Genomic DNA, 13003 nt, shown 5'->3' with positions numbered 1-13003 from the left:
TTTTTGGGCCCTTTAATATTATGGGCCCTAGGCGGGCGCCTCTCATTTCATAGCCCAGGGCCGGCCCTGCATATCTAAACTGATTTTGTGTGACTTTTCTATAATACCCCTAACCTTTCTCCTTAACTTTCCTATAATACCCCTAACCTTTCTCCTTCCCACAACGCGAACGCCGCTCCCCCCTTCTCCTTGGCTACACAAAAAGTTGCTCCTCCATTAATGATTTGAAGACTTTTGATCTTCCTATCTTCCTTTAAATTGCACGAAATCTGCATCATTTCACCAAATCACAATGAATTTCTATTTTTCCTCTCTTAATCTCTTGATTCTGCAACTTCCTAATCCTAGAAAAAGAAGCCATGGTTCTTCATCTTCATGTTCCTACTCGTTACTTGGTTTCTTTCTTCTTGTTACCATCAAAGAAATGGATTCTATGTTATTTCCTTCGTTTTTCCCAGTTTATCATATTGTTATTGTCGCTTTTAAGGGTGAAAGGCGTGAAAAATATAAGTATCTGCTGTTTTTTCTGCGTTTTTTCGTGAATACACTTCACGTAGTCAATGATTTCGCGAAAATCTGCGAAGAGAAAGAGCCTGAAACGCGAAGATCTACTTCGTGAATCGATTCGTTCGCGAAGTCTGTGAGTAGAAAAGTTCATGATTTGACTCGCAGACTTCGCGAAAGCATCAATATGCGACGTAGATCGTCACGTTTCAGACCTCGCATACCTCGTGAAAACATCGATTATCGAAGTAAAATCACCTCTTTCCTTGCACATTTACATTCGTATGCTTCGCTAATCCTCATTTCGCGAAGCCAAAATCGTCTTGTTCCATGCCTAACACGATTAATTTTTTCTAAAGGTGGTTGATTACATAACATCCCTTTCTAGAAGGCGGCATATTGGGCTGCAGGGGAGATAACTTTCCTTCCTGTAAAGGGAGAAATTTCCCTCAAGATTGGCACATTCACTCCTAAAATGGTTGGTTAGGAGAGATTGTGCCAATCTTGGTGCGCACCATGGGACACATCCATCCCAAAAGGTCTGGACTTCCATTTCTCATCCCAAAAGGCCTAGACTTCCTGTAGAGAGAGAAATTACTCATCTGCTTCAAAATTGGGACCGGATTAGTTAGGTTCACTTTGAAGTGATTTGTTAGGAGTTTATTGTGACAATCTTGTTGTAAATTTTGATAATGTTATGATTTTAATGTTGTTATTGTGGCAATCTTGTTGTAAATTTTGATAATTTGCGATTTTAATGTTAGAATCCGTTGTTGTTTGATATTTTTTGTTATATACCACTTCGCGAATTAGCTTCAAAACACATCCAGGCTTCGCATATGCTAATTAAATTCATCAAGTAAACCAAACATTAGCTTCGCAGGCTTCGCATATGCTAATTAAATTCATCAAGTAAACCCAAACATTAGCTTCGCAGGTTTCACGTAATATCGAATCTGCGAAGTCAGGCGGGAGGGGGTGAGACGCACGTAAATATTGAGGGTATTATGGGAAAGTCATACAAAATCAGTCTAGATATGTAGTAGGTTGAGTAAATGGGTTAAATATGTAAATGGGCCTCCCATTTGACCCATTTTTATAACTAACCCTTAAATTAATTGGACGTAATATCCCACTAGAAAGTTGTTCAAAATTTTATAGGGTGAAAAAATTATGAATTAACAATAAGCATCGGAAACTATAATTTTTTTTTTTGAAGACTGGTTAGTAATTTGCTGCACGATCTTTACAACCACGGATGGCACCATACACCTATGGCGTGAGTGCCTATGGCGCCATTTGTGACTGGCAAGCGGGAGTAATTTGGATTTTAGGGATATAATAGATGTTTATTAATAAATTATGTAACAACAATTACCACCTTAGTGGTTTGTTCGTTACTCCAACTAGGAAAGTAACAACAAAATAAGATTCATTAGAGATGGTCTTAACCGTTCAATAATTGACATGTATCCATGGACTTAAAGATGCGTATAATCTAATCGACTACTGGATTTACCCATGACACACAATAAATAGAACAAGTTATTATACTATTAAAATACACATTCACTCATTGCATAAAGCCCCAATTGCATACTTTTATTTATCAATCTCTTTTTTTTCTTATCTCGTGTATCAAATGAATCATAACTGATGTCACATAACTACAACAGATTTACTCGTATCAAATTGGTGTGGTGAACGTGGATTGAACAAACGCACTTATGGCTCATCTTGAAAAACTATGAACTCATCATCCTCACGTCATGTCCATGAACCTAGAAACCCCATTGACATTAAGGGAAATCCTCTTGGATCCTTCCAGGTCACGCATGACCTCGACGGACATATTAAGGAATCCCTATGCTCGCTCGAGTCTGAGAGCAGGAAGTTCATGGACGAATCACCAAACAACTCATTTACAATGTGGGAACCGTTCAGGAAGCAATAAATATGAATGCATTAGCGATGGCAAACATGCAGCATAAGTTGGATGAAGCTGGAAGAGTTCGAACAACTAAGATTCTATCACATATTCTATCAGTCACCACACCATCCGGAGAGACATATTGTCAGAATATCAACATGCAGGCTCAAAAGGGAGGTCCAAGAAGAAGCATTGAAGCCCACACAAGCATCAAGGCCAACACTCCAAGTCATCCTCATCGCCCCATCGTGAGAGAAGTTGATCATATGGAAAATAATACTCTCCTCCAATGAAGTGTCTTCCAGGGAGGAGCCCAGCTAGATCTATATCTACGCTAAAACGAAAGAGATTCAAAAGAGAATATGTCAAAGCCGAAGTTTCCCTAGACGGTCATAAACCCTAGAATCACTCAGAAAGACCAAAATCTCCTCCACATAGGCATATGGTCATTAGGTATTCTAACGAATCAAAATCTCCACAATGCAAGAGAAAGACACAGAGAAACTCTATCGGGCCCAAACCTCAAGATGAATGATGACAACAATAGAAAACGGTTATATTGGGAACTCTCAGAGATCGGCAGTCAGCCTACAAAAGGGACTCTTTTAAGAGTGGGGATGATAAAAAGCTCATATACAATTAGATAATGAACAACCTCATCCGGAAGAAACTAAAAAATGTTATGGTAGATGTCAGAATCAATGCTATAATGTCAGAGGGAACATACCAGTTCTCCACTTTGTGCGAGCATATTGAACAAACCAATGCCCCAAGGATTTAAGTACTTATCCCCCAATGAAGTTGTTTCAAGCCTCAATTGGCTAATGAGAGCCATGCTCAGATTGCTAATGAGAGCCATGCTCAGATGGCTAATGAGAGCCATATTGCAACTATACAATCTGCTGCCGCCAATACCAGTCCCCTTATGCAAATAGACATAGAAGATAATCAGGATGTCAGTGAGGGCGGACCAACCATGAGAAATTAGCTGCCAAAGGGAGTGTTATTTTAGTGTACCAAATTCCTACCACACACTGAGATACAAGATCAAAAAACTTTTAAGGGACAATATACTAAGAAGAATATCTATGAGACTGATGAAGGAGAGAAACCCAAACGAATACTAAGTGGGAAGAAATGATCATGTGCAGCAACGAAAGAGATTATTGGGATGGAAGATGAGCTTATCACCAATAAGTTTGTGCCTGAGCAACAGCAGGGGGTGGAGACCGATGAAGGATCTCGCTTTTCATTATGAAAATACTAAGTTGGAACGTCCAAGCAACATGCAATTATTGGATGTTCTGAACCCTCAAACAGATTATGAGGGATCATTGCCCAACCATATTTTTCCTCATGGAAATAAGGTTGGGGAAAAATGAAAATGGAAATTTAACTCACTATTTTGTTGAAATACAATCTCTTTTTTTTTGTTGATGCAATAGGGTTTAATGGCAAACTTATCTTAGGTTGGAAAAAGATGGATATCACAGTTCTTTGATACCCACCCCATTACATCTATTTTCTTATGGAGATGAATAATGATCCTTGTTGGAGAGGTTTAGCCGTGTATGGTTGGTCGGAGAAACAAAGTAAAAGCTAACATAAGAACTGATCAAACAGTGTTACGAAATGATAATCATCATATGGTCTACTTTGGAGACTTTAATGAAATCCTTTAGGCGTCAGAGAAAAATGGAGGTCAATGTCAAGACAATTCGAACATGCATGATTGTTTGAACTATCTCGAGAGTTGTGGTTTGATTAATATAGAGAGTGATGGGGATACTCTTACATGGTCAAATAAGAAGACTAGCGGTAAGGCAACATAGGAGCGACTGGATAGGTTTTTGGCAAACCTAGAATGGCTGGAATTTTTCCCACTCTTCTCAGCCACCGCCTTCCCTCAGGTCATGTCGGATCAGAAACCGATTATTTTCAACTCGTAAAGGCACAATAAATTGGGAAGACGATGCCGACTATATCGATTTGAGGCAATATGGATTGATAATAACGAGTGCAAAGAAGTTGTGAAATAACACTATAGAAAATAGGCCCTGATTACTGAACTATACAGGACAAGATATATGAGGTTTCGCAAGCTGTATGGAGGCTATCCAACGCAAAGCTGATCCTAGCAAATGGAATTGTGAACAAGTCTTATCTCAAGAACTACTGAATGTTCAAGCTCTGATGGAGGTTAGATGGAAGCAAATATCCTGGATTGATTGGCTGAAGTTGGGAGATCGTAACAGAAGTTTTTTCCATACCAAAGCATCAACACGCAGAATAAATAACACAATTCATCACTTTCAGAACTCTGGGGGTGATTGGGTCGAAAACAGTAGGGAGATATAAGCAGTAGTGATTGACTATTTTACCAATCTTTTTAGTTGTTCTCAACTAAACACTGTAGCAAGTTTCATCCAATCAATTGATCACCTTCTATCTAGTGAACAAAAGGAAGAGCTCTCTAGAGAATTTTCTAATAAGAGGTTCTCACTACTTTGAAATAGACCCATCTGAATAAGGCTCATGATCTTGATGGAAGGTCAACTCTTTTTTATCAGTCCTTTTTGGAAATTATCAGTATGGATTGTTGGTTTTATGTCATAGACAATTGTTTTATGATATAAAGTAGAGAAAAGTACAAAAAAAAATTAACCTCATTTGTTATCTAATTATCACAAACAAACCCCAAAATAAAAAATAAAAATCAATTACACCATTTTTTTCCATCTCTTTTTAATTTCTTATTTTTTTCTTCTTTCTTTCTCTTCTCTTTTTAATTTTTCCTCTCTAAAATCAATTCAACATAAGAAAATCTTACGGAATTCAAGTTCTGCTCCTGAAAATCAGTCACAGATGGAGATTAATTCTTCATATTTCATTAAACAGTGTAGAGAGAGAAAGAATTTAATTCGTGTTCTAACAGATTATTGAAGCCTAATCCAATTAGCAATTCAAGAGAAAGAAAACCTTGATCCATTAACGATCTGCAAAAAGTTCCAAGATCAGATTCTGAGCGGAACACCATTGACGCATATACAGAAACCTTCAAGCAGCTGCAATAATATAGAATAGATATTTTCACTTCCTCGCTTGTCTTTATATCCCTCTATATTTATATACATATACCCATCTCCTCTTCCTCCAAAATTCAACATTTTGAAGAGTTCCCCAATTATTTGCTTGAGATTCCAAAAATGGATAAAACACTAAACTGACAGAAAGTTCTGCTTGGTCATTTCCAACCTCTTATTCTTTTCTTTCTCAGCCTAATGACTCGCCTTCTCTCTCTGTAAGTTTTCTTTTTAATCGATTTTAGTATATTTTGCTGATGTTTATGTCTGCGTTTAGTAATTAGAACTGGGTCACATTAATGGGTGCTAGATGTGCTGACTTATTGAGTTAATTGTCGGAGATCTGAAGTTTCATTAATTTGCTTTTGAGTTTTGTTGTTGGATTTATCTTTTCATGGAAAGATTAGATTCAGAGAGAGATGGAAATTCAATTGATTTTAGAGAGAGAAATTAACAAAGAGGGGAGAGAAGAGAGAGAAAAAAGAACAAAAATTAAAAATTAGAAATTGATGGAGAAGATGGTGTATTTGAATTTTTATTTTTTTTATTTTGGGGTTTGTTTGTGATAGTTAGATAATAAAAGGGGTTAATTTATAAAATAAATAAATATAAGGATAAAATTAACCCTTTTTCTTTTGACTTTTAACACCGTTAGTCAATTTGGTATGTATTTGCTACCGGAATGAACCTTAAAGTACCATTTTGTAAATTTTTAAACCACAAGGTTGCGATCGAAAACAGGTGTAACCACAATGTTTATTTTTATACTTTTCCCTATAAAGTATTTGTAAGTCAATTATTCCTTTCTGAATCATTTGATTTATAAGATATAATATGTTTAACTATATAAAGGCATTAATCTTTTATTACAACTGAACAAGTTAAATAAAAGGAAATCTCAAGTTTATAAAAGTCATCATAAAGTGTTCATACAAGCATGAAGTGAGGCAATACTTTGTGATTCTATCTAATTAGTTGATAAACTTAAATTGCTCCAAGTCAAGTATAGGATTAACATAATATTGTTGAGACTTGCATGTAACAATGTTTTAAATTCATTAATAGAAAGCTGATCTTACAAGCTTTAGGTATTCAGATATCTATGCAATTGTATGGATCTGGTGAAGGAGTTCATTAGGATTGGGGATCCGACTTGAGATAGCAGGATGGATGGATTTATCTAGTGTCACATGTTTTGTCTCAAATGTATTAGTAGGTATAAGTAATATTCGGACTCAAACAAACATTAATTAGTGATTCTGGATTATGGAGTGTGATGTTTTAACTATATTTCTAACACGATCCATATAGGTAGGATACCTGGGGTGTGTCCAGGTAGGCGTTGGGTACCCTATAAAGTAATTGTAGGATAGTTAATGTTAGATTGAGTATTCATCACTCTTAATAAATTGGAGATAAATCTATGGCCTCTTATGGAGAATTAACTTAAAATCCTTGCAAGATGATGAGGTTAAGAGTTGAAATAGAGATTTCACTTAACCTATCTATTCAAAGATAATTCTGCCCGGACAAGTAAAACAAACGTCTCATATATGTAACTTGACATGTTCCAAAGTTATGGATTGATTTAAAGGATAGCCTTCTACCCCGACGCCACCCACTTTGAACCGGCTCGTTATAGGCCCACCAGCTTCCGCCTGGTTCATCCCCGAACCACACATCGTACGTGGAGAGTCGACTCTGATATCAATTGTAACACCCTGGTCCAATACCATGTAGATAGTGTTCGCTTTGGCCCAAATCCAACACATTGGGCCTCATGGCTTTAAAATGCGTCTGCGTGTATTGGATTCTCATTTTACTAATAAGCCACAATCACTCCCCCTCCACTTCCGATGTGGAATTCAGTTCATTCCTGTACACATCGCCATCCCTTAGAGCCGCTCATTGATTAGGCCTTCTACCTCGACGCCACCCACTCCGGACCGGGTCGTTACACGTTGCACATTATTTCCTTTGATACCGGACAATTAAAGGAATATTGCATCAATCCCTTTTGCTATTTTGAGTTGATAAAATTGGTCCATCTTATATAATTACCTGGTTTTCTTTTTGCCTCAATAACCTATCCAAGAATGAAATTGAGATATTGGTGACTACTCTACAGTGGATATGGTATCGCATGAACCTTTGGATTCATTAGTCCTCTTGGCTAACGAATTAAATTCTTTCCTATAAGGTGCATAGTTTTCTGAATGAATGGAAGCAGATGACATGACATAAGATTCGTGATTCGTCCATTCCTAGTAGCTCTAGCAGTCCGACCCTTGGCCCTAAGAATTCCTAGTATCCTCCCACGCAGGGTGTTGTTAAAATTAACTGTGATTCCTTAATGGGAGATAATGGCCTTTAATATATGAGTGGGTTGGTTGTTAGAAATTCGGAAGGACTTGTCAATGTTTTCTGCAGGCATTCTGATTGGTCATTATGCTAAAGTGGAAGCAGTAGAAGCCCATGCTATATGAAAGTCCCTTATTCTAGTGCGTAATTGTGACTGTCAAACTATACTGATCGAATCTGATGCAAAAAGTGTGATAGACAGTTTCTCATCGGATTCTTTTCCCTCAACGGTGCTTTGTGATCTTTATGTTGATATTGCAATTTTTAGTTTCCGAATTCCAGTCTTGTTCGATTACCTTTGCAAGTAGAGATTGTAATAAAGTTGTATATAATGTAACTCGTTGGGCTAATGGAGGACTATCCTTCTATCGTCTTTACTGAAGCTTGTGCTATTTCTTAATATATATATATATATATATATATGAATATATATGCTTTCTCTTAAAAAAATAAAAGAATAAAAAAAAATGAAGACTAATTCTGTTTTGATTATTATAAAGACTAATTAATTGTTTATCCTAGTAATAATTAATAAAGTTATAAATAAATGAAATGGGGAAACTGTCGAACGCCGTCGTTTCCCGATTTATTTACGGTTGCGGGGATTCCACCAATAAATCATTTGGGGTTTCAACTTAAACCCCTTTTTTCTCTTCAGCCCTCAATTCGCCGCAAATCAGCTTCTTCCTCAGCCGCCGCTCTGCTTCAGATACTAGGTAAATTTCTGTCTTTCAGACTCTTTCGTTTTCTTTTTTCCTCTTCGATTGGTCGTTGTCTTTCATGCTATTGCTAGATCACAGCAAAAGAAATTTCAACCTTATTCGTTTTTTCCTTCTTACTCGCTATTTAAACCATGCTTGATTGTGATAATAATTTAATTTATGCTCTCTCGATTTTCTCTTCCAACACCCCATTTGGAAGCTGTGACCATTAAAACCACCATTTTCTCCCTGGAGAAACATTTATAATGCAGGTTTTCATTCGAGGCTTGTGTTTAGTGCTGGTAAAGACTGCATAATCACCATATATGTATATATATAAACTTATAACTCTATACATACCTTTACTTGCATCACAAAGGGGAAAATATTACTTTGTGGTTTTTGGTGAAGTATTGAATTTTCTATTGGTATAGAGAAGAAAATAATAATGGCTGAAGAGGTGGCAAAGCCGTTGACATATATACCAGAAGTTATACTGAAGAAAAGAAAACACAAGGAAGAGTCCATAGCACTTACAAGAAAGACCCAGTTGGAGTTTGGGAAGCAAGGAGTGAAGAAAAGGAAGGTGGAGGATATCAAAAGGCCTGAACAATTTATCAAGGAGTTCAGGGACAAAGTAAGTTTGCTCTGGAACGATTGTCGTCTGTTTCTCATGGATTAAATTTATTTATTTTAAATGAGAATGGCATCTGTTTTCCTCCCTTGTTTAGTCCAAATATTCACTCTAGGGTTTTTACCATGTATTGATAAAGCATTATTATCCATTTGTTCATCATAAGATTATGTCTATGCTGAGAACGATTGGTATTTAACTACTTCCATAATCGTTGTATTTGTCTGCTGCTAAAAATGTGTTTGGCTCTTTTCCTGATTTGCTTTTCGTTTGATTTTAGATAGTCCATGTAAACCTGACTATCTGTTTACTTTCTAACAATCAGTTTTGTTTTTACCTAGGAATTGGACCTCATCCGAATGAAGCAGAGGACAAAGAGACCGAAGTCGGCTTCATTTGAACCAAAGTCAAATCTTCTTTTCATCATTCGCATACAGGGGTAACATACTCGTACTTTCACCCATTCAGCTCAATGCCTCTTTAAGTGTTCCCTATTTATATAACCAGTCCTCTAACATGAATCTTTCCAGAAAAAATGATATGCATCCAAGAACCAGGAAGGTTTTATATAACCTGAAATTAAGGAGGAATTTTCATGGTGTTTTCATGAAGGCAAATGCTGGAGTATTAGAAATGTTGCAAAAGGTGGAGCCATATGTAACCTTTGGGTAAGCTGCATTATGCTCACATCCAGATATCAATAATCTGACTTACAAAAGTAAAATAAGGGTTGTTTAGTTCATAAAAGTTGAAAAATTGATTTGCTCCTTCCAAATTGTGATAAAAATACAGTAGGTTAAGTTCAAAATAAATTATTCTTGCCTGAAGTTTCTGAGTACCATATCAACATAAAAGTGAGATAAAATAATCAAATGTTTGCATATTGTACATCTGTTAGCCCAATTATCAGTGTAATTATTGTCAATACATTCAGTTTTCTGACTAGATTTATGTCTTGTTTTCAAGATATCCGAATCTAAAAAATGTGAACGAGCTCATTCGCAAGAAGGGTTATGGGAAGCTAAACAATCAGACAGTTCCTTTAATAGATAACAACATCATTGAACAGGTATAATCATATCAAACATATGGTTCAAGTAGTGTGAACAATGTATATAACAATACTGGTGATTGTGTGCATTGGCAGGCATTAGGAAAGTATGGCATCCTGTGTTTGGAAGATATCATACATGAAATTGCTACTGTCGGTCCGCATTTTAAAGAGATCACTAGTTTTTTGGGGCCATTTGCACTCAGCAGGGCAAAGGGAGCATTGCAAGGGAAGAAGGCATTATTCAAGGATGGAGGAGATGCAGGCAATCGTGAGGATAAAATAAATGATTTAATTGATAGGATGAATTGAAATCACCTCATATATCAAGTGTACTACTACTTGATTCAATATTAGTTCAACTGATTTTCCTTCCATTATGATTATTTTAGTTTTTCCTGTTGTATTTTTTTTTTTTTTGCCCTAGTTCTGTTAGAATGATATCATCTATGTTAACCTGCCAATGGTTGGAAACTTTTGAAGTTTATGATGCCGCATCATACTATAACAGACCTGGGCAGGAGATATTTGTTATATTTTTGCGTGTTTAAATTTACTGATGTTGCAATTTTGTTTATAATTTTGCCAAACAAGATTAATTTTGTTGCTATTTGACAGAATATTTGAATGGATTGCCCCATAGTATTAAATAAATTTGTCAAGTTTGTCGATAAATTGAATCAGTGTTATCCATTTTAACATGTTTATAATTATGTTATATTTTGATAACATAGTATCCATTTTTTATGATAAATTTGTATTTCATAAATTTAAATATTTTAGATATTGTTGTTTGAAGAGTCTTATGTACCAATAAAATAGTAAGTTAAATAATAATAAATAAATTTGTTAGATAGAAGTAATGTGGTAGTTCAATTGGATTGTTTTCGGTTGGTCAAGTCATTAATAAATCGGTTTATTATTTATCATATTTAGTCGATGTGGTTCAAGAGTATCAATTTCATTAAAGAGTTAAATAACGTGTCAACCTCTTATGTCAAATGTTCAGCGAATACTGCAGTCCATTGCTTAGCTAAGGTGTAGTTTCTATGTCTGTTCGTGAAGTGTTGGAAAATCTATCTCATTTCCTTATTGATATATTGGTTTCATATTTAATTTAATGAAGTTTTGGTTAAAAAAAGTTTGTTTAAATGTTTTCTTAGGTGGGGTTATAAATTGCACCATTTTATAAATTAAAGATAAATAAATCTGCAATCCTCTAATCATACGGACAAAATTTAGAATTTCTCCATATATATATATGTATATTTAAAATTTTCTAAAGGAATCATTTGTTGTTAGAATACATTATTATAAAAGATATGAGAAGTTCCATGCAACAAAAGGTATGGAAGGAAAAGTTAAAGGCTTATAACAGAGAAGACCATCTCCAACAACACTCTGAATATAGAGTGTCGTTGAAGTTTGGAGCTAAAAAACCTTGCGGTTGCAAGACAAATAATAATATTATTTTACTTTTAAGTTAAATTTTTTTAAGTTTAATGTTTTTCAATTTAATGTTATTTGTTTTTTTAAGTTTAGTGCCATTTAGCACATGAAAGCTCGGAAAGTGGGAGGTGCATCCTCCAAACATAAGTCTTATAATTTCCATAAAAATCAAGGCCACTCGATACGGGAGTATAATCATTTTAACTGGAAAGTCGAGCGACCCCTCAACTAGGGTCCCACCTCAAGAGTTGGGCCAACGCATTATAGCTCGAGGAGATGGTGCTAAATGCTCACTATATCAACGCGAGATAAACATCATTCGCCAATGAATTCATAGGGAATAGGGCCCTTCCTCGAATAAGAGAGCGATGGAAGAGAAAGACGAAGCTCTTTCCATCCATCCCTCACTCCCTGCTCCAAAAAGTGAAGATTTGGTCATCTCGGTCGATATTAACAACTTCCTAGTGTTGGTCCCGTGTAACGTAGTATGATTAGTTCCAAGGGGGGGGTTAGGAACTAATGTAACTTTTTCGCTTAATAATGTTGACTTAATTAAATGTTTGACAATTTAACTCTACTTTAGGTTAGCAAGGCTGAGTGAAATGTGAGACAGCTTTAATCAGATACTGACTAGAGCTGTTTCGATTGTGAGTTGAGAAGTAACACTTTAGGTCAACTTCCAACTCAGCACTCTGATTACGCAGTGTCGGCTTGTACAAATTATTTACTGAGCAATTTAAGCAAACAACACATACATATATATATATATATATCAAGAGAAAGGGTTAGAGATTACTCAGCAGACTTATCCTGGTTCGGCCTCACCGCCTACGTCCAGTCCCCAGAATCCCTCCGGGCTTTTTCAATCCACTACTGAGCTCTTTAAAGGTAGAGCACAAACCGTTTACAATAGCAACTGCGTATGCAAGAGTACCGTCCTCTATTCGTCTACTCAATCCTATCAACCACTGAACACTATAACCGAGTATTCAGATTTTCTCTACCACTGAGTACTATAACCGAGTACTCAGCTTCACTTTTCTAACCTTTACAATTGATACAAGATTGTTCTCACAAAACGAAAAACACTTTAGATGAATACAATTCACTCTAGACTTTTACACAATGATTGGAATTGGGTGTAAGAACTTGCTTTTTCTATTCAGACAACTTCTCTTTTGGATTTTCGACTTGGTGAAGATTTTGCTTGTCTGTTTCTCTCTTGTATGTTCGGCAATGATCCAAGTGATGAACTTGTCCTTTTATAGTGAATTCTGAAGCTTCAATGAT

The 13003-nt window shown here is 35.9% G+C and overlaps 1 protein-coding gene across 1 annotated transcript; it reads left to right on the top strand.

Annotated features, from left to right (window-relative positions):
• Nucleotides 1–8465: 8465 nt before the first annotated feature.
• LOC136224710 (large ribosomal subunit protein uL30z) lies at nt 8466–10798 on the top strand. Its single transcript, XM_066013118.1, has 6 exons — nt 8466–8594; nt 9014–9216; nt 9555–9652; nt 9744–9881; nt 10180–10282; nt 10361–10798. Exons 2-6 carry the CDS (start codon nt 9028–9030, stop codon nt 10574–10576), a joined length of 744 nt encoding a protein of 247 aa, XP_065869190.1. The 5' UTR covers nt 8466–8594; nt 9014–9027; the 3' UTR covers nt 10577–10798.
• The last annotated feature ends 2205 nt before the right edge of the window (nt 10799–13003 follow it).

This window comes from Euphorbia lathyris, chromosome 3, assembly GCF_963576675.1.
Source record: "Euphorbia lathyris chromosome 3, ddEupLath1.1, whole genome shotgun sequence".
NCBI lineage: Eukaryota > Viridiplantae > Streptophyta > Magnoliopsida > Malpighiales > Euphorbiaceae > Euphorbia > Euphorbia lathyris.
Note: the sequence above shows the minus strand (reverse complement) of the source record. Positions and strands in the feature narration are given on the sequence as shown.